The sequence below is a fragment of the Lampris incognitus genome, chromosome 1 (genome assembly GCF_029633865.1).
Source record: "Lampris incognitus isolate fLamInc1 chromosome 1, fLamInc1.hap2, whole genome shotgun sequence".
Taxonomy (NCBI): Eukaryota; Metazoa; Chordata; class Actinopteri; order Lampriformes; family Lampridae; genus Lampris; species Lampris incognitus.
In genome coordinates, this window is record NC_079211.1 from 11,219,896 (window position 1) to 11,245,675 (window position 25,780).

The 25,780-nt window shown below is 43.9% G+C and overlaps 1 protein-coding gene across 1 annotated transcript; it reads left to right on the top strand.

Annotated features, from left to right (window-relative positions):
• Nucleotides 1–1,577: 1,577 nt before the first annotated feature.
• matr3l1.2 (matrin 3-like 1.2) lies at nt 1,578–24,219 on the top strand. Its single transcript, XM_056295196.1, has 21 exons — nt 1,578–1,892; nt 3,689–4,692; nt 5,116–5,177; nt 5,319–5,357; nt 5,882–5,985; nt 6,383–6,435; nt 8,330–8,446; nt 8,857–8,982; nt 13,064–13,228; nt 13,507–13,631; nt 14,075–14,615; nt 16,198–16,303; nt 16,652–16,668; nt 17,045–17,167; nt 17,906–18,034; nt 18,498–18,626; nt 19,088–19,218; nt 19,311–19,650; nt 19,819–19,972; nt 21,206–21,321; nt 23,928–24,219. Exons 2-21 carry the CDS (start codon nt 3,892–3,894, stop codon nt 23,991–23,993), a joined length of 3,444 nt encoding a protein of 1,147 aa, XP_056151171.1. The 5' UTR covers nt 1,578–1,892; nt 3,689–3,891; the 3' UTR covers nt 23,994–24,219.
• Nucleotides 24,220–25,780: the final 1,561 nt, after the last annotated feature.

Consider the following 25,780-nt stretch of genomic DNA (forward strand, 5'->3'; position numbering starts at 1 on the left):
TCGCCTTGTGGTGCAGTGCACCTCGTCTCGAATCCCGCACCGGGCAAGAAAATAACCGCTTACATTGGTGGCAGCGGTGGGATCCGGAAGTGTGCAGATCCTCAGAAGTCTCTTCGGAGCGCGGGAATAACAAGCGCGAGGGCGCGCTTCCGGGGAGGGTGACGACTGTAAACTACTAATATGACACGTTAGCCCGAGCGGTTAGTGATGTCGCCTTGTGGTGCAGTACACCCCGTATCGAATCCCGCACCGGGCAAGAAAATAACCGGTTACACTAATAACGATTCATGAACTGAAACACGAAGATTCATGAACTGAAACAATCAGTCGAGATGGCCTAACCGAAAGATTTGGTTTGCGGTGAGTACTTTCTGAGCGCAGCTGCTGCACAGCCGTGGGGTGGATGGAAACCTGACTGGGTGCCGAGCTTAAAAACTCCCCCTTTTGTATCGGTATGTGGGAGAGTACTGCCGGCTGCTGCTTCTCCCTCTCGTATGTTTGTTGTCTTGTTTCACCCCGTTTATTGTAAAGCTACTTTGAGTGTTAGAAAAGCGCTTATATACTGTAGCGAATTTGGGGGACAACGCAACCACGGGAACTGCCGCGGCCGGGAAGCGAGCCCGTGTCGCCCGCACCGCAGGAGACATCGCTAACCGCTCGACTAAAGAGTCAGACCCGCCAGCCAGCGGCCAACGTGTCTACTTATCCATGCACGTTACAATACGTTTAATTAATTTATTGTTGTTATTATTACAAATTGGAGATGACAAGTTTGAAACCCAGAACGAAAAAAGAGATGAAATGCAGGCGCGAATTGATAGAGTAACTGAACGACGAAAGCGGGCTGCTGAGAAAGAACATGTGGAGAGAGAGACGAAGCAAAGGCTTCAAAACCAAGTGAAACAAGCTTTCCGATTAGAGACATCTTTGAGCAGGATGATATTTCCGAACAATTGGAGGAAGTTGCAGCTTCATTGATGTTCATTGTCTTTAATGAGTGCTGCATATCTCCCTTCAGTTTTTCTCTCTCGTAGATTTAAAACGAATGGCTTCTACCTCTCCATAATCAACGTGCTTGACATATTGTAACGTGCATGGATAAGTAGACTCGTTGGTCCTTGGCTAACGGGTCGAGACCCTTTAGTCGACTGGTTAACGTTGTCGCTTGCGATGCAGGAGACGCGGGATCGCGTCCCGACTGTGGTGACGGTCTCCCAGACTGCCCCCCGATTTCGCTACAATATTGTAACCTACACGCTGGCCACCGGCTGGCAGGTCTGAGTCTTTAGTCGAGCGGTTAGCGGTGTCTCCTGCGGTGCGGGCGACACGGGTTCGCTTCCCGGCCGCGGCAGTTCCTGTGGTTGCGTTGTCCCCCGAATTCGCTACATTGGTGTCAGAAGTGGGATGGGGCGACCGTAAGGAAGCGTATGCGCCCTGAGGCGTGAAGGAGCTGATATGCTTAAGCCGATTTTGTGTTTACCCATTGTCAGTTACGTAAGTCCTCCAACACACGCGCGTGGCGTCACGCGAACGTACGCTATTGGATAAAAGTGACGTCATTCCGAGCTAAAGGCGGGCACACCGCCGCGGCGGAAGTAGTGTAGATAGGATAGCGTCTTAACGATAGACGTCCAACGGGGTCTAAAGAAAGATTCTGATTCTAGTTCGAGTAGAATTTTGTACGTGTGTAATTGGCTTAGTAGGAACTGCGGGCTTACGCAAGGCGAAATACCTTAGAAACGGTTCCGGTCCGAGTAGCTGAAGACAAACAACAAAAAACAAAACGAGAGCTGTTCCGTCTCCGTACTGCGCCATCGTGGCTTTCCAGCCGCCCGTCTCATGCCAGCTCGTTCAGCTAGCTAATTAATTTGCCTACTAGAAGCGAAGCTAAGGTATGAATGTTTCTTTATATATAACAGGGAAATTTTAAAAACAATGATGTTTCACGGCTACATTCGCGTAAGAGCGCACGCCCTCAGATTCTCGGCACGCTCGCTAACGCGAGTCAGCTGCCAGTTGGTCGCCTCTTGGCACCACGTCATTATTGTCAGCCTTGTCCTCAGTTCGCCGTCGTCACCTTTTTTTTTTTTTTTGGTGAGAGGAGGAAGACGTAAATCTGTTTCTTCCACGTCGCACGAACATAATCTTCAATTTGCTGCTTTTATAGGCGCATATCGTTAGGCTTTAATGAAACCAGACCTAGCTAACGCCGCTACAATGGCCCGCTTGCGTGTAGGCCTCAGGATGTGGGGCCCTGCTTTGTCGTCAGTCAAGCTCCCTCGTATCTAGCGCTTCTCTAGCGCAACAGCCACACGTGGACATCTGTGTTACAGTGCACGTTTGCCATTTTATTATGCATGGCTTATATTTGCATTCTATAATTTGGACAAAAACATCCCAATTGCTCAGTTATTACTTGTTCAAAGGAATTTAATTATATTCAGAGAAATTCTGCATAGGATGGCTTATTTGTTTGAGCCTTTTGTCTTACTCATATTTGTTTAGATTCCATTTTGTTAACCGCCCTTGTTTTTTTCTCAGAGACTTTTTCTGGCTTCAGTGCTGGATGATGCTAGGTTAACAACGTCGAGTGTTGAATTTAAAGTTTTTTTTTTACTTTGTTAGAGCGAGTACATTTTTTTAGAGAGCAACGTTTCTCGGAAATAAGAAGTGAGAATTCACTCTTTATTTGCATAGCTTATCAACAATGTTAGTTATGTTTTATAATTTCACGTGGCCTGAAATAAAAATGGTGCTCCTGAATGAACTAACATTTCTAGTTGGTTTGAAATAGTTTACTTTCCTAAAACAAACGTTTAATAATGATGTATTGGTAATTAGTCAAATCTGTCAAAATAAAGGACTGTAGAAAACATTGCAATTGCAAACTATTTTCACACAGAATTGACTTCCACACATGGGTATATCCTATCATACTCAAGCAGCGCACATGTTAAAGCGGTCAACCGTAGTCTTCAGTAGAGCAGGAAAAACAAACAGGGATCCCAGAACATAGATGCAAGGCATGGATAGAATAGCCTTACATTAACAAGATGTCCATTTGTGAGATAAATGTAATGTATTATTCAGTTCATTATGATCTAACTAAAAGTAGCCAGTAAGCATTTTTTTAATATGGAGTAATCAATATTTTGCAGGCCAGGTTGAGGTTATTTTTATCAATTCACTGTTACCAAGACTTTCTTCACTTCATTTACTGCAGTAGGACTTATTTTGCTTTCTTCACGTCTTTCTTCATGCATCTGTCCACATGTAACCCTTTAGTCATATATTGATTGTATATTGATTACCTATATTGGTTTATCATATCGACACAATATTTAACATTGATTTCAAATGTTGCACTTTTTCAATGGAGATGATATGCACAATGATCCATCAACTTTTGGACACATCAGTGCCCTATAGCTCATTGTACACCTTCTTGCTCCTTGACTGAGGTGAAGTCTGAGTCTTTATAACCTTTTTCTCTGTCACTCTCTTTTTCTGCCCCTCTTCTCAGTACTTTTTGATTACCTTTCATTTTCCCCTTCTAATAAGCTTAGGCATAACTCTTCAGTTGACTGTGTTTTGAATTGTGGGTCACAGAGCTGTTGCCTCTCCATTTTTCTTCTGTTGTCTTTGTGGAGGCGGCACTCATGTATGTACCTCCCTGGTTATTTTTCAGAGGAAAAGATTACCCCCAGACGAAAGGAGGAGTTCCCCTTGTGCTAGACTGTTCTTTTCAAATTCAATTTAAGGAAGAAAATTCTTCTTCTGCTCCTTCGGAAAGACTTAATTTTTTTTTTCGACTACCTGCTTTGTTCAGTTTCTTGACTCGTCAGTACTGAAACGTTTCAAGGCCACTGAGTGCAAACAGCTTGAGACATAATGTCCCAGAAGAACCCATCAGATGCTGGCCAGAAAGGCTTTGCTGTGGGTCGTGGGCTCCTAGCCGCTGCAGAGACCTTAAACTTCAGCATGAACGAACAACGTTCTGGTCCTCCGAGCAGGCCCATGGGTGGCATGGTTTCCAGCATGGGGGGTGGGGTTGGAGACAGCCAGGACCGTAGCTCCCAGCTTTCCCGGCGTGGTGGCGGTAGCCATCTTGGCAGCACCATGAAGTTATTCGCCAGCTTGGGGCTGTCACCCGCCGACCTGGATGCCCTGGCACAGATTCCTGAAGAGGACATCAGTGTTGAGACGCTGCCACATATTCTCATGCAGCTTAAGAGCCGTAAGGGAGATTCTGGAGACAGGCGCATCACAGGCAACCCACGGGATCTGTCTTCCATGTCCCCTGAAACGTCCTACCGCGGTGGCAGGGAAGACTGGGACAACATGCACATGGGGAGAATGGGCGGTCCTTCCATGGGTCAAGCTTCGTCTCGAGCCCCACCCCAATCAGACTTTGGTTATGGTTCCATGCAGGACACTCCCTCCTCCCGGGGATATGACTTAGATTATGGCAATAACAACAGTGGTGGGAACAGAGAGAGGGGTTATTCGGAGCTTTCCCATCGTGATTCCTACGGGGGACTCGACATGGGGCCCTCTCCCTCAGAGCCTGTCTTTATGCAGAGGAGGATGGGCTCCCCTTCTCACGGCAAAATCCAAGACTTCTTGGGAGCCATGCCCCCAATGTTCCCTCATGTCTGCTCTCTTTGTGACTTTGATGTTCATTCCACCATGGTGAGTACCAGTCCACTCTCTTCTGGGATTAACTTGTAATTGTTCCCATTCACTGAATCCAATCCAGACCCTTGTCCTCGATTTCATTTTATTGCCTCCAGTCTACTTCAGCCCATGTCAGGTTCATTTGTAATCGTCCCTCATGTGCTACATTGGAAATCCATTTTGGTCCAGATAATTGACCTATTTTATAATATCTTCTAAACTAAATGTCTTCTGTTTCTTGCACTTACAACTCAAATCCTTGAGGACCATCTAGTTGAAATGGATCTCTAAGTTATACAGTCCAGCCAAATATCTCTTACAGCAGTAGCTCTAGAACTACAACCATAAACTTTGGCTTAGCCATATGTTTAAACCAATGTGTTTGGCTTGGGGGACGCCAGTCTGCAGCTTTCAGTATTGTGGTGTTCATTACTTTAGGAGTGGAATCAACATACCAACGGGCTGCGCCATGCTGAGAACCGCAGGCTACTCCTCCAGATGTAAGTCAATCACCCAGACGGGTACAAAGGTCATTTTTTAAATCCCAAATAAAGGGTAGTTATTTGAAAATGACGATTAATTTGAAGATTTGAAGGAAGGATGGTAGAAGCACATTGTGATTGAATTTTGTCATGTCTTAGGTATCCAGACTGGGACCCTAGCATGGCCTCAAGCAGAGGGTAAGGTGCATGCATACGCATGCATACATACAGAGAGACTTGTGCAGGAAGGAAGCATTTTCTGGTGACCTCCACACCCATGTCTGTCATCTGTTTTTTTTTAGATGTTTTGGAGGACACTTTTTTTAGTCACCTATAGAGTTTGTTTGTTTTTTTTATTTCCAATATCAGTTTGTTCCGGTTTATGTATAATATTTCCACGTGTAAAGAAGCCACAACTACTCACAAATGAGCTTGTCAGAAATTCCAAATTAATAAGATATTGTGGTTTGAGAATGTAGCCTGTCTCAGAACCCCCTGTTGAGTCCTGTTGTCTGTGCGGGCTGTAGACTAAAACTACCTGATAAAACCACCAAAGGATTTTAGTAGTGTAGATTTAGCTGGAAATGTATTTTGTCCCCAAGCTGAAACGGCGAGCTCATTTCAAATAGCTTCTGCCGGGATAGAGGGTGGCAGTGTTGAAGAGCAGTGAAGAATAACCAGCATGTATTTTTTGTATAATCGGTTTTCTTGTATTCTCTTAGTGGGGGGTCTCATCTACTGGAGACTCCCAACCTCTCTGCAGGGATTCTGGGCCCTGCCCCCATGTCCACGGGTCAGACACCAGTGGGCTTGTCTTCCAACTGGGGTAAGGGATTCTTGACTTTGGTTTTAACACATAATTGGGCTCTTAAACTTTGGAAATCTACTTGAAAAAAACTTACAGTATATAGCAAACTATACAACGTTATTTTTTTTTTAAATTTAAGAGTTAAGCTGTGATTTGCTTTTTGCTCATTTCATGCTGTGGTACAGGATTGTTTAAGCCTTTCCTCTTATTCATTATATTTGTTTAAACTTGCCCTTCAAATTCTGGTATTTCTCAGCTTTCTCTCACAGAAAGGGAGTCTTGTCTATTCTTCCTTGGGGGATTCGCATTCTTAATTATATCTGCAAATAATTTTGAAAGTATCTTAAGTAAGATTTCATGAAGAGAAATACTGAGTGCGTGTGATGTTTTGACTGAAATATTTTTTTTGTCTTAGGAGGTGGACATGGTTTTTCAGGCAAAACTCAGTCTCACGCTGGACAAGCAAAGGTGATTTGTTATACCTCTAATTGTATTTCTCAGTCAGACAGAAGTCGTTAAGTTTTAACTGTTTAACCGTTGTCTCAAGAACTGTGAGGGAGTGTTCTAGTCCTTGTTAATCAAAGATGGTTGAATCGGTTCCTTTGAATACAACATTTGACCAATAGGTTTCATCACTCATCTAATCCCCCTTTTCCACTACATGGTACCAATTCGACTCGACTCGCAGAATGTTGTTTTCCATTACTGTAACAGTATCCCTTCCTTATAGCTGGTCTGCATTGATTTTTGGTACCCGCTCCAGTTTTTTTTTTTTTTTAACCTCGACAAAGGCGGTTCCAGAAAAGTGGTAACAGCTACCAAAATGCTGGTACTTCCCAGTAATGGAAAACGAAAACAGGGCGAGTTGAGTTGAACCATTACCATGTAGTGGAAAAGGGGCATAAGTGACCTCTTCAGTCTAAACTGATTGCAGGTATCCCCACCTTTATAAACAATACAGTTGCATAATGACCGAAACCAACATCCAGTTTCATATGCAAATATGGGCATGACCACGAACTATAGTTTTAATGGCTATGTTCTATTCACAGAGGATTTGGGAATGTTTGCAATCACAGCATTGTAAGATGGTGACAGATGTACTCTTAGCCCCCCTCGGTTCAGGGATGGTCGTTCCCTCTTAACATAGATGGCCTCTTTGACTCCCCGTTCAAACCGGTGTTCCTCCCTGTCAAGGATGTGTGTACATCCTCATCCTTGAAAGAATGGCCGCTGGCCTGTAGATGGGTGTAGACTGTGGAGTCCTGGCCTGACGTGTTGGCTCCAACAACATCTCCGACAACAGCTGCCTACGTGTAAACCAGTGGTGATTCTGTATGTGACGGGAGTGTCAGAACAGTTGAGACGCATATTTTCCAAACACCGCATCTCAGTTGCTTTCAAAACCCAAAACACACTGCTCCAGAAGTTGGTCCACCCCAAGGATTGGGTCCCCCGGCACAAACGGAGCAATATAGTGGACGCTGTTAAGTGCCAGGAGGATTGCCGTGACTTGTACATTGGGGAAACTAAACAGAAGCTGGTCAAGAGAATGGCACAGCACAGGAGAGCTAACACATCAGGCCAGGACTCCGCATTCTACACCCATCTGCAGGCCAGTGGCCACTCTTTCAAGGATGAGGATGTGCAAATCCTTGATAGGGAGGAACGCTGGTTTGAACGGGGAGTCAGGGGCCATCTATGTTAAGAGGGAACAGTCATCCCTGAACCATCTTAAAATGCTGTGATTGCAAACATTCCCAAATCCTCTGTAACTACACATGGCCATTGAAACTGTAGTTAATGGTCACGCCCATATTTACATATGAAACTGGTCATTGGTTTAGGTTGTTATGCAGCTGTATTGTTTATAAAGGTGGGGATACCTGCAGTCCGTTTAGACTGAAGAGGTCACTTCAGATGAGTGATGAAACGTATCTGTTAATAAATGTGTCCAGATGAACTGATTCAACCTTCTTTGATTTTCTTACCTGGATTATTGAGCATGCATAAAGACAGTCCTTGTTGATATTCATCAACTGGCATTTGAGTGACAAGTACAAGCTATTGTTGGTGGTAATGGTGGGTGGGGTAGACTTTTTATAAATGAGTATCTGATGACGTGTCAGAATAAAAATCTATATGAAAAAAATTCAGTAGAAAGACAGTACTAAGTATGACAAATGTTTCAATTTCAGTTCGACTTTATTATGAATTCATTTGACTAGTGTTTCTGATTCTTCCATCCCAACTTGTGTTTGTATCACTCTTTTCGTTACGTGATCCCAAAGGCTGGTTAAATCTACTATACAGGCTGACTGTAGTATATTGTTGTTAACAAACTGAAATATTGTCTCCTCAGATGAGAAGCAGAGTTGTGGTGGCCAAATATGACAGGAAGCCACTCAGCAACAAAAGCCTGTTTTCCTTCACAGAGCCCTTTGGTGTCCTACGGGAGCACCTGATACTCAACAACAAGGTACTGTCACGTGCTCCTACCCTGAAATTTTACATTGAGAATATGATAGCAGTATAATTGATGTTATGTAAAGCCAAGTACTGTGAAAATAGATGCAAGGTTGGATACCACATAACTCGTATTTAAAAAAAAAATCTATAAAGGTTATCATCCTTGGACATGATTAGATGAGAACAGTCCCTCCAAGAAAAGGTGGAAGAGTTGGAAGTTGGTACCAAGGCTGAAATCTGAATAAATCTAATGAAACCCATGTATTTATCAGGGAAGAACACATTTTTCAAATATTTGGTGATGATGATGAATTCATTTCAAGACCTCTGTTCTTAAAACACACAATTAAAGGTATGCAATTGAAAGATTTGGTGGCTGATTCACCAGCAGTGAACCCCAACTTTTGCTGATCCAAACAGGCATTCTTGGAGATGGACACTCACCAAGAGGCTTTAGACATGGTGAACTACTACAAGCAGCATCAAGCCACCTTGTATGGAAAACCGGTTACTTTCTACCTGTCCAAGGAGCTTATGGTGATTGAGGTAACACAGCTGGGGCCAGTTTCTCCAATACTTAAAGACCCCTTCCGATGAAAATCAAGTTTTTTTTACCTTGTTAACATGTACATGTGGTGTTAGGGTAATGTTACAAGACATATCAGGAGCAAGATAAGCAGTCAACATCATGGCTGAACATATATGCTTTGAAACTGCAGTGTACCAAGGACAGTCCAAAAAAAAACATTCAGACGGGCAGGGTTTCATATGTGACAAACATAAGTCAAGTAGGTTTTCATTGTCCCCAGAGGGCCAATTGTTGTGTAGCAGAGGCAACATTTAAACACACAAACAAACACTTCACAGAACACATAAGGCAAATAAATACATGTAGTGAGGAGAACAAAGCCAACGAAAAGCAATGCAACAGTAAACAGTGTTAACAGTGCTTATCAAGGTGAAGCTGGTATTACCTCTTACTATTGTAGTTTAGCAGTGAAGTGGCTGAAGGAATGGAGTGTTTGTATCTATTGGTCTTGACTACTGGGTATTTGAAGCGGGAACCAGAAGGCAAGGTCTGAAATTAAGTGCCAGGGGTGAGTGCTGTCAGACAGGATGGATTCTGCCTTCCTTAACATCTGCTTGTTGTATAAATCAAACAGACTTTTCTGTTGGGTACCTGTGATACTACTGCAGACCTTGATCACCTTTGTTAGTGCATTTTTCCGTTTAAGATTGAGAGAGGCATACCAACTGATAAAAGAAAAAGTAATAACCGACTCAATACAATATCTGTCAAAGTCATCAGGGACCTGTCGACACCTAGCCAGCTTCCTCGGACAAAAAAGGCGCTGCTGGCTTTTTTTGCATAGCAAATTGGTATTACAATCAAAGAGCAGCTTGTTATTAATTATAGTGCCCAACTACTTGTATCATTCAACAATTTCACCCTCCTGACCATTAATCTTAGTGTTGACCAGATTGGAGGGATTACATCTAAAGTCAATACACGTCTTTGGTCTTAGTCACATTTAATTCCAAAAAGGCTTCCTTGTCACCATTTGGAGAAATAGTCTATGACAGGACCATGGGACATTTCATTCTCCTTCAGCAGGCTCACAATCACCATGTCATCTGCAAATTTCACAAAGTGATGATTTTTGAACTCACTGCGGCAGTCATTAGTGTGCAGGACATACAGTGCATCTGGAAAGTATTCACACCCCTTCACTTTCCCCACATTTTGTTATGTTACAGCCTTATTCCAAAATGGATTAAATTCTTTTTTTTCCTCATCAATCTACATACAATACCCCATAGTGACGAAGTGAAAAAGGTTTTGTAGAAATTTTTGCAAATTCATTGAAAATAAAAAACTGAAATATTGCATGTACATAAGTATTCACACCCTTTACTCAGTACTTGGTTGAGGCACCCTTGGCAGCGATTACAGCCTCAAGTCTTATTGGGTATGAAGCTACAAGCTTGGCACACCTATATTTGGGGTATTTCTCCCATTCTTTTCTGCAGATCCTCTCGAGCTCTGTAAGGTTCGATGGGGAGCGTCGCTGCACAGCTATTTTCAGGTCTTTCCAGAGATGTTCAATGGGGTTCAAGTCTGGGCTCTGGCTGGGCCACTCAAGGACATTCACAGACTTGTCCCGAAGCCACTCCTTCGTTGTCTTGGCTGTGTGCTTAGGGTCGTTGTCGTGTTGAAAGGTAAACCTTCGCCCCAGTCTGAGGTCCTGAGGGCTCTGGAGCAGGTTTTCATCAAGGATCTCTCTGTACTTTGCTCTATTCATCTTTCCCTCGATCCTGACTAGTCTCCCAGTTCCTGCCGCTGAAGAACATCCCCACAGCATGATGCTGCCACCACCATGCTTCACTGTAGGGATGGTATTAGCAAGGTGATGAGAGGTGCCTGGTTTCCTCCAGACGTGACATTTGGCATTCAGGCCAAAGAGTTCAATCTTGGTTTCATCAGACCAGATAATGTTGTTTCTCATGGTCTGAGAGTCCTTCAGGTGCTTTCTAGCAAACTCCAAGCGGGCTGTCATGTCCCTTTTACTGAGCAGAGGCTTCCGTCTGGCCACTCTACCATGAAGGCCTGATTGGTGGAGTGCTGCAGAGATGGTTGTCCTTCTGGAAGGTTCTCCCATCTCCACAGAGGAACACTCGAGCTCTGTCAGAGTGACCATCGGGTTCTTGGTCACCTCCCTCGCCAAGGCCCTTCTCCCCCGATTGCTCAGTTTGGTTGGGCGGCCAGCTCTAGGAAGAGTCCTGGTGGATCCAAACTTCTTCCATTTACGAATGATGGAGACCACTGTGCTCTTCGGGACCTTCAAAGCTGTAGACATTTTTTTGTACCCTTCCCCAGATCTGTGCCTCGATACAATCCTGTCTCGGAGGTCCACAGACAATTCCTTTGACTTCATGGCTTGGTTTCTGCTCTGACATGCAATGTCAACAGTGGGACCTTATATAGACAGGTGTGTGCCTTTCCAAATCATGTCCAATCAATTGAATTTACTACGGGTGGACTCCAATCAAGATGTAGAAAGTGAGAAGGATCGATAGGCTCCTTTGATAGAACCATAACACTGGTCCAGTATCTTGCCATTCCTGGTTGGGCAAGACACATATTTGTGAAACCTGCTAAGACATTTGTCCAGTGAGCAGTGGTTGAAGTCTCCCAGAATTAAGTTGGGAGCATCAGGAGAGAGAGACTGTAGTTTCTATACTGTCTGCGTGATCAGATCTGAAGCTATGCTCTCGTTTGCCTTCAGGGTGAACATAGACCACGATCACAAAAAGCTGCGGGAACTCGCGGGGCAGGTAGGATGGACGCATAGAAACAAAGCAGTTCAATATCCTTGGTGCATAGTCTTTCTCTTACTATTGTGTTGTTGCACCAGCGTTCATTTATATACAAGCAAACTCCGCTCCGCTTCTTACCGGAGATTTCAGACCGTTAATCTGTGTGTATGGGTGCATCAAACCTGTCTATCACCAGCTCTGCGTCAGTGTCCCTCTCTCTGAGCCATGTCTCTGTCACGGCCAGGATACAGGCTTCTTTAACCTTGTGTTGGTAGCGGACATGAGCCTGAAGCTCATCAGTCTTGTTACGGCAGGACCGTGTGTTAGCCAAGATAACAGAGGGCAGCGGGGTGTGAGACAAAGATCGGCGCTTGGCTCGTTCACACACACACCACCTCTCTGACCACACTGCTTAGTATTCTGGCGAGGCGTGTTGGTGGAAGGACCCCTTTTATTGAATTCATGATCGAATTCATCAAGGTTTGGAAAAGTTAAGTCCAGAGGTGTTTTTGTGCTCGACGGGTTGTTGAATTGAAGTAGGACGTCTCTGGTGTACTGAATCCTGTTCGGTTTGGAGTCAACACGCAAACCTTCAGCCAGGCCCGTCGCCGTCCACAGTATCGGGAATATAAACACAGCAGTCCACTCCATGTTCCAGAGCCATAACATAGTGTAGGTCGATCAACAATGATAAACGATAGCTTAAAGAAAACAAGTTTAAAAAATAATAAATAACTTAACAGACACGATATAAATAAATGCATACACGCTGCTTGCTACTGGTTGCTTGCATGCACATGTGCCCTCCCCTATTATAAGGAACAAATCCTGTTAATGGACGGTTGGTGCTTTACTTAAATACATCCACTTCAGCAATGCGAGCAAGAGAAGCGGTGTGGCTGCTTGTTGTAATTTTGCCAGCTATCATTTTTGCTACTTTCAAAATAATGGCAGAGACGTGTCCATAGTTCAGATATCCGCCCTAATCCAAATAAATTCTTTTTGAGCCTTGCCAGATCACAATGAGCAAAGGAACATTCATGCACTGGTTGTGCGAGGCCATAAGGGGAAAGGCGGATGTTTCAAGTCAATGACCAGTTTCTCTCTCTCACACACACACACACACACACACACACACACACACACACACACACACTTGAGCTGCTCAAGCTATCTACCTGTTACTCACTGTGTGAATATAAAGCCCTCTGTAACTGTGATTTTGGGGCTATACAAATTCATTTGATTAGTGAACAATCCCTGGCCCTCAGTGTGTGCTGATGTCAACTGTATTGTTTTTGTTCTTCAGAAAGACAATAGGTCAGGAGACGGACCCAACAGAGAGGTCAAAGGGCATGGCAGCCAGGTGGTGTTCTTCTCCAACTTGCCCTGGGGGGAGGAGAAAAAGATGGAGCTGCTCACTGTCGCCAAGCGTTTCGGCACTGTGGAGAAGCACCTGTTCTTAACTGATGAGGTAAACACCAACATTCAATCATATGATTATGATCATAGTCTAGATATTTATGTCTGTAGCCCCAACATAAAAACAGCCACTGTGGACTGAAAAGTAACTGAAATGGTTTCCAAAGAGGTTGATGGCAGCCTTGAGGAACAGAGAGTATATGGGGCAAGATGATACAGTAAACTGTGAGAAGACAGTCCTATACCCTAATGAACCTCTATCCAAGGACAAGGCACTGCTGTAACTGGACCATATTGTGATCAGAAAATGCTTTTCCTTTCTCTTCCTAGGCGTTTGTCCAACTGGGGACTCCAGAGGATGCAGAAATGTTGGTGAAATATTACACCCTGAACCCCCTCACCATCAAAGGCAGGTCGATCCGCCTCAACATCTGCACCAAGTACAAAACACTCAAGTGAGTAGAGCCTCAATTAACAAGTTTGTGTAACTTTATTTGAGACTGCTTTAATCTCTATATCGATACAACAGGGATGTATGTATGCATAGGGTTTGTTATTTAGAAGAAAAGCCTTAGTTAAAGGGACAGGTCACTCCAAAATCAAAAATACATGTTTTTCTCTTACCTGTAGTGCTATTTATCCATCTAGATCGTTTGGTGTGAGTTGCCGAGTTTAAGAGATGTCGGCCATAGAGATGTCTGCCTTCTTGAATACAATAGAACGGGCAGGTTGTCTAGAACTTTCAAGGTGTTTCTAGGCCCTGTGGGAGGAAAAAATTGCAAGGCGAGTTACTTCTCAAGAAGCGTGTTTATTTAAAATTACAAGCCATGAGAAGGGAAAGGCTCCTCCAAGTCCTTTAGACTTGTAAAAAAATTGACCCACATTACCTGTGTTACAGTGTGAACCGCAGAGGAGGACAGGGGGTGCCTCGAGGGGATGGCAGAGGACGGAAGCCCTCCAACAGCTCTGCAGCAAAGCCCTCTTTCAAGAACTCATCTTCCAAGTCTGCCTCCTCCTCATCAAAGAGCAGGGATGAGAAGAAGAAAGAGGAGGCCAGGCCTGAGTCGGAGGAGGAGGTGGCAGGAGTAGTGGAGGCAGACAGTGGAGAAGAGGAGGAGGAGCGTGAGGAGAGCACTGCCAAGGATAGAGACAAAGAGACGGAAGACTCGGAGGTTCAAGCATCAGTTGACAAGACTGAATCTGAACAGACCGCCACAGAGGAGGTTCCAGAATCCAACAGCGTTCCAAGAGAGGAGGTTTCTGGTAGGGAGGACATCACAGAGGGGGCAGATGGAGATATGGAGGGGGCGGAGACAGAGGGACAGACTGCACCAATGGAAACGGAAGGCTCCCAAGAAGAAGCAGAGGCTCAAGATGAGCTGACCACGAAGCCTGGAGAGATCTCGGAGATGGAGGGAGAGCAGCTAGAGGAGGACTTGGTAGGTTACAGTACCCTAGAACAACAAAAATGGGATCTTATGTACCTTCATCCCTGTCTATAATGAATCTTTTATTTACCTGTTGCATTGTATATTTTATTTACCTGTTGCATATGTATACTCTAATTACTGGGGCATCAATTGCTCAGCCTCCCTGGGAAAGTCAACTCTTGGGTGCTGGAAAGGAGGCTCCGACCGATTGTACAACCTTGGATCCAGGAGGAACAATGCGGATTTCGTCCTGGCCGTGGAACAAGGGACCAACTCTTTACCCTTGTGGAAGTGCTAAGGGAGACATGGTAGTTTGACCAGCCAGTCTACATGTGTGTTGTGGACTTGGCGTACGACCGTGTACCCTGGAGCACTCTGTGGGGGGTACTGCGGGAGTATGGAGTACCAGGGCAGTTGCTACAAGCCGTCCAGTCCTTGTATAACCAAAGTGAGAGCTGTGTCCGCATTCTTGGCACAAATTGCATCTCTGCTCTTCGCAGATGATGTGGTTTTGTTGGCTTCATCAGAACGCGACCTCCAGTGCACACTGGGGTGGTTTGCAGCTGAGTGTGAAATGCTCAGGATGAGTCAGCACCTCCAAGTCTGAGGCCATGGTTCTCTACCGCAAAATGGTTGATTGCTCCCTCCGGGTTGGGGATGAGTTATTGCCTCAAGTAAAGGAGTTCAAGTATCTCGGGGTCTTGTTCACGAGTGAGGGTAGGATGGCGCGGGAGATTGACAGGCGGATTAGTGCAGCATCAGCAGTAATGCGGACATTGTACTGGACCGTTGTGAAGAGATAGGGTGAGGAGCTCGGACATCCGGAGGGAGCTCGAAGTAGAGCCGGTGCTCCTTCGCGTCAAAAGGAGCCAGTTGAGGTGGTTCGAGCATCTGATTAGGATGCCTCCTGAGCGCCTTCCTTTGGAGGTTTTCTGGGCACGTCCAACTGGGAGGAGACGCTGGGGTAGATCCAGAACTCGCTGGAGGGACTACATGTCCAATCTGGCCTGGGAACGCCTTGGGATGCCCCAGGAGGAGCCGGAGGGCGTTGCTGGGGAGAGGGATGTCTGGAGTGCCCTAGTTAGCTTGCTGCCCCCGCGATCCGACCCTGGAGAGATACACACACACACACACACACACACACACACACACACACACATATGTGTGGTGTCTTCTGCAGTGTTTGTTTCACTGTATTATGCACACAGTCCATCTCAGGATAATCCTCAGTTCTTCAACTAGCCCAGCGTGATTAATTGTCTCAACTCATAACTTTTCCAAAGTTACCAAGTAGATGTGCTGGTTTTGCATTGCGGAGCCCCTCCAGTTACTCAAGTTTACCAATCTGACCTTTTTCATATTCACATTTTTGTTTTTGAGGCTGGGTCTTATTTTCTTTTTTTAAACTGGCACGAAAAGGTCTTACATTGAGCTTGATGAAACCTAGATATTCTGGAGGAAGTGGGAGGTCAAAGTATTTTGTGAAATCCATGAAGATTTCATGCGTAGTTAATGAACACCGAACACATGTTGGCATATGATAATACGAATCCAGGGAAAATAAAGTAATTGTTGTTTCCCTGTCTGTCAGGAGGGCAGCATGGACGAGAAATTTCTAGAGAACATGGACGACTTTGTGACCCTGGATGAGCTGGCAGAGGACGAGGATGGTGATGGCCAGAAGTCTGATTCTTGTGGTAAGGCAGTCGTCACCTGATTCTTTGGTTCATAATCATTTGTTTGTGGTAGTTAGTCATGGTCAGGGCAGGAAGTAAACTTTGTCTGTAGGCCATGGCAAATAGTTTTTGTTCACCATTTTATCAGCTACCTAGATTGTTGATTTTATCACTGCATTTTGTATATGTTACCTTGTTAAAGTAGCTTTCAGAGATCAGCCTTAACCAGACACAAGAATTGATCAATTTGTTGGGATTTTTCACATTGATAATGACATGAATATCTGTTATGATGACAGTTATGATGACAAGATGTCCACCATAAACTGTAATTAACACACTTCTTATTCTGTGCATCTTTCCCCTCAGACAAGTCAAGAAAAGGGGTATGTCACTATTATCTTCATTCCAGAATTAATATTGTATAGAATATACTGTTCTTGAATTAGGTTTTCTGACTAACTGGATAACTTCTCATGAATACTAGTTAGCTTTATTTCTTGTTATGCCAATTGTTAACCACAGAATTGCACCCGTTCCCCACAGTTACTTGGAAGAACACATTTGAGACTGCTTATGATTCAGTCAATGTAAAAAAAACAAAACAATAGATTGCACAACTTTCTGTACCTTTTTGTATCACAGTGGTGCCCAGAATCAGAGTTAAAAGGGTGCCTTGGTTACTTATAGCTGCATTTAATGTGCAGAGATTGCCATGTATGTTTTTGTGCTGTGCAGTAACTTGGCTTTCTACTCCTCTAGGGCATGAGGGTTGTCAACATCGTTGGCTTCAGGCGAGGCTATGGCTTCCTTAATGAGCTGCTGGCATTGGCTAAACCCTTTGGGAAAGTGGTCAAACACCTGGTTCTTGACTTAAGACCTGAGGTCAGCTGGCTTTCTGTTGTTGAATAAAAAAAAAATGGTAGCATTTTTTTATGGCAGCGGTGGCTTTATATATAAAAGCCCATCACAGTACAGAATAAACACACTGCAAACTACTAACGTTAACATATTAGCTGATGTCTTTTATTTTACAAAAGACTAACAAATGAAGCATCAGAATTTGCTTCATATCCTAAATCGCCAACATTGGAAAAAAAAGGTGTAGCAATGTTATGGTGAATAGATGGCACATATGGTATGGTCCTTGTATAATAGTGAACTGTGATGACAGCTGAGGAGAGAACCAGAAAGGACATTAAAACTTAAACTGAACTTGGTTGATTGGTTAGTGTGATCGCCTCACAGCAAGAAGATCCTGGGTTCGAACCCCGGGTTGTCCATCCTTGGGGGGGTCATCCCAGGTCGTCCTCTGTGTGGAGTTTGCATGTTCTCCTGGTGTCTGTGTGGGTTTCCTCCCACACTCCAAAGACATGTAGGTCAGGTGAATAGGCCATATTAAAAAAAAAAAAAATGTCCCTAGGTGTGAATGTGTCGGCCCTGTGATGGACTGGCGGCCTGTCCAGGGTGTCTCCCCGCCTGCCGCCCATCAACTGCTGGGATAGGCTCCAGCATCCCGCGACCCCAATTCCATTAAGCGGGGTTGGATAATTGATGGATAGATGAACTTGATTGACTCTATTGCTTCAATTGTATATTTACCCTTTTTTTTTCCAATTGCAGGCTTATCTGCAGTTTGCAACAGAGGATGAGGCCAAAGCCATGGCCAAGTTTTACAACAGTAATGTCACAGCATCTGTGTGTGGCAAACCTGTGAGGATATGTCATTCCCAGACCTACCCCACAATCCAGGTCAGACCCCTACACCACCGCTGGTGTCATTCCAGTCTGTTTTATTTAATCATATTCCTTTTGTACCTATTACAGTACAGACCAGTGTAATTTCAGAGAACAAAACTTGTATGTAAAATGGTAAGAATGACCCCCAAAGTCCAATTCAGTTTTATAAAAATGGTAAAATCATTAAACTAAAATATTTATTGTTGTTTTTAATAATAATATTGACTCCCTGAAATACACTGTAGTTAATTTACATTACAGTCATTTAGCTGACGCTTTTATCCAAAGCGACTTACAATAAGTGCATTTAACATAGGAAATCAGGAAATCATAAATACACAAAAGGTCACAAAAACAACTTTTATAGTTTTTAGCTATACAACTAAACCTGTTGTACTGTTTTCTTTTCATGCTTAGATTCCAGAGATTAATTTTCATATTAACATCCTTTTTTTTTCTTCTTTTTTTTTTTCAGTGTGGTGCCAGTAGAGTTGTATATGTTGGCCAAATCCCCAATGTCAAATACTCAGATGGTGCCATCCTCAAATTATCAGAGGAATTTGGCAAAGTTAAGAAGTATTTTCTCAACAGGATCAAGAGAGAGGTAACTCAACCGGCCTAACACAAATACCTTTTCAATCAAAATTTTACCTGAAATGAAGCATCAGAGGATAATTTCCATACAAAACTCCTGCATCTAGTAGTCCTGGCATTAATCTGCCTGTGTCTGCGGTGGTTTTCTCTGGGTGCTGCGGTTTCCCCCACCATCAAAAAAGACATGCACGTTAGGGTTAATACTCTTGTCTGTGCCCCTGACCGATGCATGGCAAGATGAACTGGAGTTGGTCCCCGGGTGCTGCACAACAGCTGCCCACTGGTCCTAGCCACACAGCTAGGATGGGTTAAATGCAGAGAAGAATTTCCCCACGGGGAATAATAAAGTATCTCAAAATCAAAAATCAAAGCCAGTAACAACTTGTGTAGAACTATGCAACACACTTTCCTACATCTTTGTTTTGCATAGTAACCACAAATGGGAATTAAAAACTCTGTTTGTACTCTCAGTGTTTCATTGAGATGGAGAATGCAGAAGATGCCGAGAACATGGCTGAAACCTACAAAGCCAATCCGCCAAAGTTCCAAGGTAAACGCCTGACCGTGTACGTCAGCAGGAAGTACAAGCAGCTGAAATACGGGTGAGTCCCAGCCACGTGTTGACCTGCCTGCTTAACCTCTGTTGGTACAAGCTGCTTATCAAAACATTCACCTGTATCTGGTCCCCCCACAGGCACCGATGCCCCAGCGCGCCAGAGGAAAAGAAGGCATTGAAGAGAGATGGTAGCTCAGCATCCCAATCCACCACAGAAGAACCTCCACTCAAGAAGCTGAAGGAGGAGAAACAAGAGGAGGGACAGGAGAAGAAGGGCGATGAGATGGAGGTGAAAAAAGTCAAAGGAGTGGAGACTGAGAAAGAAGTGGAGGAGGATGAGAAGCAGATGGAGGAGACGGAAGAAAGTGCAGAGGTGTCCAGCAGTGAGCTGAAGAGTGTGACAGACCCAACAGGGACTGAGGAGAAGGATCTGGCTCCTTCTAGCGATGCCTCAGAGAACATAAAGACATCTGAAGTTGTAAGTTATGAACTGGCTGATAAGAACTCTTTGCTGGGAGTTAATGTAGATGAACCATGGTTGTATTTGGCAGCTCCAAGATGCGAACAGTAGAAGACTATTGTACTGGCTCTCTCCATGTGTGTGATTCCTCAAAGATGGGTTTAAAAATGCTTTGTTGTTTCATAGGATGTGACGTTTGAGGAGGCAGAGGCCTCTACAGATCAGAACCAAGGCTCGGGTGCTGAACAGGATCAACAGACTGAACCAGAGATACAAATGGAGACAAAGCCCATCCCCGCCTCCCTGCCCCTACCACTCTATGACCCCAATAACCCCATCGGTGAGCAAACTTATTTTCCTGTTCAGTTCCTCTTTGCCTTCTGACCACACCAGTGAGAATGTAAAATGTATGACCCAAAGACAGAGCGCCTTTGTAGCCGAATGATTACAGCGCATACCACATGGTTGCAACTGTTGCGGGTTAGATTCTAGCCGATGACTTTGTTGCATGTCATACCCCTCTCTTTCTTGCCCATTTCCTTTATGCCTCTTCACTGTCTACAAGTATTGGGGGAAAAAATACGGGCTTTTTCAGACCTTTCTAAAGAGATTACTTGAACATTGTGTTAACTGTGTTTAGTCTTTTCAAACCACCGGCCAGACCCTGCTAAGTTTTGGCTGGGAGGTGGGAAGTTTGGTCATAATAACAGCCCCTTTGGCACAGTCTTTGAGGTCCTGGTTTTCTATAAAAAGGAGATGGTGGGCTTTGGAATTCAGCCATTGGCTAGTGCAAAGTTTACCTTCTGCCTTGAAGGCAACATAGTAGTGAGATGGTTTTGTGACAGCTAATAAGTGTTATAATGTTCATAATTGGGTTCTTGTAAATAAGACCTTGAACAAATATGATGTGGCAAGTTTTGTACATCACAAAGATTTTATTGAATATGTTTATAAATCTGAGATGACGCAAAAATAACCCAGATTTTACATCCTGACCAGGAATACACAAGTAAAAATTGACCCATACCATTAAGCAGCCTTCAACCAGTCCATTATATATATATACACGTTTTGTGAGGTTCAGTTACAAAACTGTAAAAAAGTTTTGTTAGCACTACTGAACATCTGTCCTTTCCAGTTGACATCATTCTAAATTTATCCTTGCGTTTTTGAAATCTGTAGCCAACAGATTTCTTCATATTTGACACACTGAACAGGGTTCTGTGTCTTTGAGGAAAACTTGAATTATAGTGGGGAAGTTCTGATAACTGTCTGAAGTTTCAGTAGATCAGCAAACATGTTTGTAGTACAGGGTTAACAGACAATCTGGAAGTCATTCACTGACAGAGCCAGAGATGCTCCTGTGCACGTGTGGTGTGATGAAGGCAAAGCAGGAAGCAAAAGGAGAACCACAAAAACTTGCATGTTGTCACCATCAGGTGGCGCAGTCAAGATAAATACATACATATCAGTCAGAATCGAACAGTCATTAAAGTGGGTCAGATTAAGAATGCCGTATGAAATCACATTTACTTTGCTCTTTGAATGAACCGGTGCTGTTGTACTGCTGCAGGTACCGAGTATGTAAAGATGGGTTACTACTGCAGGGTCTGCTTCCTCTTCTACTCCAACGAAGACACGGCCAAGAAGGCTCACTGCAGCAGCCAGGCTCACTACGACAAACTCCAGGTAGATGAATTCTGTTTCCCACAGGTTGAGAATGTATTTGTGGTGGTGGGTGGCATGGCGTGTGACAGGCGGGATCAGTAATGAATAAGTCAAGCAAGGGTTTATGAATAACTATTTAAATATATAAATAACTGTTAAAGAACAAAACACACTTAACTCTGCATTTTGATGAACAGGTCAAGTCAGTTTTATTTGTGTAGCCCGATATCACAAATTACAAATTTGCCTGAGGGGGCTTTACAGCAACACAACATCCTGTCGTTAGATCCTTGCATCAGATAAGAAACAACTCCCTAAAAAAACAACAAAAAGGACAACAGAAACCCTTGTCCTGAGCGGTGTGGACCTGACTTGAAGATTATTAACACTTCATTACTGTCAACTGTCACATTTTTCTGTGAAGCATTAAGCTTGTCAAACATGTCAGAATTAATAACTATTTAAAAATAAATACATAAGCGTCCGGGTAGCATAGCAGTCTAGTCCGTTGCCTACCAACACGGGGATGGCCTGTTTGAATCCCCGTGTTGCCTCTGGCTTGATTGGGTGTCCCTACAGACACAATTGGCCATGTCTGCAGGTATGTGTCCTGTTCGCTGCACTAGTGCCTCCTCTGGTCAGTCGGGGCACCTATTCAGGGGGGAGGGGGAACTGGGGGGAATAGCGCGATCGTTCCATGTGCTACGTCCTCCTGGCGAAACTCCTCACTGTCAGGTGAAAAGAAGCAGCTGGCAACTCCACATGTATTGGAGGAGGCATGGGGTAGTCTGCCCCCCTCCCCAGATCGGTGGAGCAGTGACCTGGACAGCTCAGAAGAGTGGAGTAATTGGCTGGGGAGGAAAGGGGGGGGTCACTACATAAAAAAATACATACTACATTTTCAAAATATATTCAAGAGCTCAGAATCAAGTTAAACAGGTGAAATAAGAGGCAATAAAGTGGATGTGCAGAGGACAGACTGGATTATTGCAGTGTAGAACCGAATCAGCAGTTCCTGAGGCAGGTTGAACTTCTTGAGCTGGCGGAGAAAGTTGTTATTCGTCCGTTGCAGCGACTAGGACCATCTAGTCATCCTGTGACGGATGACTGATGACTTGCGCGATGATTAAAGTGAGGAAGAGTTACGCATCATCAACCCCACTCTCTTGCCGGAGACCACCTACTACCAGTGGCAAGACTAGCGAGACGACTGGCAATGGAGACGGATGCAGATTTTTCCTCAGGGTTTCTTCCCGAAGCCTTTTTCGTAGATGAGTATACCCGCAAGGCAGCGGAGGTTTTATATCGGTTTTCCTACTCCTAGATGAACTGCCCGACAGGCTAACGAGCTTCATCTACCCGTGTTTGAAATCAGAGTTGTCCTTTTAGATTGGCCGCCAAGGCTAACTAGTCCAATCGACCCACCTGGTTATACCGCTGGGAACCCGGTCGCCCCCTCAGCAGACATTGTAGTAAACAGGAGGTACCATGAGAAGGTGCTGCTGCGGACACATTTGCGTAGGAGAGGCCATATGCTAAGGTCCTGATGGACCCGCGGCGATCACTACACCAGGAAGCAAGAGGCCGCCGCTTCGCATTCCTTTTGGCAAGTAGGACATCTGGCCCAACTGGGACTCAAGAAGGAGTTAGCCAAACATTTTTCCATTTTTGGCTAAGATGGACGGCAAAGTGGTGCAACACGTGTCTTTTGGTTTAACTGTTGTTTGTATTATTTGTTAATAAACATTTTCCAAAAGGTTTGGTGTGTTTTATGCATGTTTGTAATCCCGAGGGATTTGGTTGAACGAGGTCCTATCTATGCACTTTTTGTGCCATAAGTTGTGACAATTGTTCTTACAATGGATAGATTATAGAGCTACATAAATGCTTACTATAATAGGCTCCAAATCCAAGACAACACCCGAGAAAGCGCTGTGAAACAAAGTCACAGAAATGGCATACTAGCTCGATTTGATAGTTACAAGATTTGTCATTTCTCAGTACTTGAATACATTGAAATTAAATCTGTCCTCTGCATTTAACCCATCCTATACACTAGGGGCAGTGGGTGGGGACCAGCTCCACATTCCCTCAGCTGTAGCTTCGGTCTATAACGCTTTACAACCTGAACCAACACGGGTCAAACAGATTGCTGCTATAACAATAATTTGAATGAGGTAGCCGTAACAGTAGGCTTGACGGTTTAATACTTCAACATTTTTCTGACAGTGAACGAGCTAATAAATAGAACAAGGTAGCACAATTATAACAGCAGCACACATCTCAAACTGTAAATGAAAATAAACGAATGGCCTTATACAGAATAAAATTAACTGTAATAAGTAGAACAAGGTTGGTCGCGCAATTACTGCAGTTAGGGTATATACACACCACCTCTCCTTGCTGGAGGCCCTTGTTGTCTGTCCATCCATCCAATAGATCGTACAACGCCATCTGAAGTTGGGTTGTATGTTAAAACACTGCAGCTACAGGCAGGCCAACTGTTAAAGGTCCACTGTGGTTGTTTTACGATACAATAAACTTGTTTCTAATGATGAAACTGATGACTGAGATTTGGATGTGGCATAAAATTAATGTCACTAAATCTGACTTGTGTTTTCTTTCAGAAACACCTGGAGAAAGAGAAGGCCAAAGGACAAGCCAACAGGAAAGGGAAGAAGCCCTCTGCCTGACCACCATCACACTCGATCACATGCAGAATGCGCCGACATGGTCCAGATGTTTGATAAAGTCTTGTTTGTTTTCCTAGTTTAGTTGATAAAGTCTTGTTTGTTTTCTAGCCTAGTTGATAAAGTCTTGTTTGTTTTTGTTTTCTTAGACTAGCCCAGTTGTCTTTTAAAGCACTACAAGGAGTAAAGATTGAATGTGTAAGGAAGGAAGCTCTTTGTGTGCCCAAATTCCTTGTTTACTTGGCTTTTTTTTTTTTAATAAACTAGAACCTATCCACATCTGTTTTGAATATTATGTTGCCAGTTGTGGATGATTTCAATCAAAACTTGTGACCCAAAGAACAAATGGCGGGGTGAACCCCAGCAGGGAAAACAAAAGACCATCCTGTTAAAAGTACCTGTGAGCAAGGCACCCGATTACAATGAATATGAAAGAGAATGTTAAATACCAGCAATGTAAATACCTTGACCCCACAGAATAACCCTCAAACATGCAAATGAATTTGTTGATCGCATTTGGCCTGAAGTGTCTTTGGGGTGCCGTTTGAAAGCTGATCAACCTCTAGTCAAGTTTATTTGTATCACCCAAATTCACAATGAAGTCCTGAAGGGTCTAAGGACAGGATGTTGGGTTGCTGTTAAGCCCACTGAGGCAAATTTGTGATTATTGGGCTATACAAATAAAACTGACTTAACTTGACTTTACAATCCAACAGTATGCGGCATAGGATACCCTCGATCCTCAGGAAGAGCAACAGTAGGACTCTTCTTTCAGGACAGACAGACGTGCAATAGATGTCAAATGCACAAAATACACAAATGCAATGTAACAAATTACACAGAGCAAGGCCATGTAGAATACATGCATACAATTTAGCAAGGGAATGAGGAGCCTTTCCCCTATTTAGGGTAGGTGGATGAACTGAACAACCTTAACAGCTATCTGAGCATCTACACAGCAGGCGGGCATAATTTTCTGGTTGCCAGGCGGTGTTTATCTCCAGCTGTCGCGAGATGCAACCCAGGATTCTTTCTCGGCCCTCCCAGTCTACAGCAGTGGTTCTCAACCTTTTTGGGGTCCTGGACCCCCTGCGTATTTTTGATCTACCCTGAGGACCCCTCCACCTGTTCTTGGGGGAGGGGGGTTGCAATTTGATAGAAACAGTAGAAACTGCATTTTAAATTGCATTATAGCATTTATTCACTCTTTGGGGCAAAAATAAGAGCTTTCAGTTGTAACTTAGATATAGTTAACAAAACAGAACTCTTATGCAGTAACTTTCAGATATATGTAACAAAACAGAATATGTATTCAGTAACTTTTAACAATGCAAACGGGAGCGAGATCTCTTATTAAAATACAATAAATTACACTTGTGAAACAGATGTAATTAGAGAAAAAAGTCCTGTTACCCTTTATAGTTTAGGTAGATAAAGGTCTCAGTCACATTTTAGTAAAATAATCCTATTTCTATAAATGTCACAGGATCTTTTTTTTTAAAGATATTTTATTTTCACGGACCCCTTGCAATTACACCACGGACCACTAGGGGTCCGCGGCCCCCCGGTTGAGAAACACTGGTCTACAGGCATCTCCGTTGTGTTAAGGGTGGTTAGAAGCGGGGCCGGGGGACTTTTATTTCCCCGACACCGGAACTAAGCAGCCACCACACGTACGGAACCTTGCAAGATAATGAAACACGTATCCAATCACTGGCGCACGATAAAACGATTCTTTCAATACGTCTTTTTTTTTTAACGAGTTCAACTGAGATACAACCCTCTGGAAC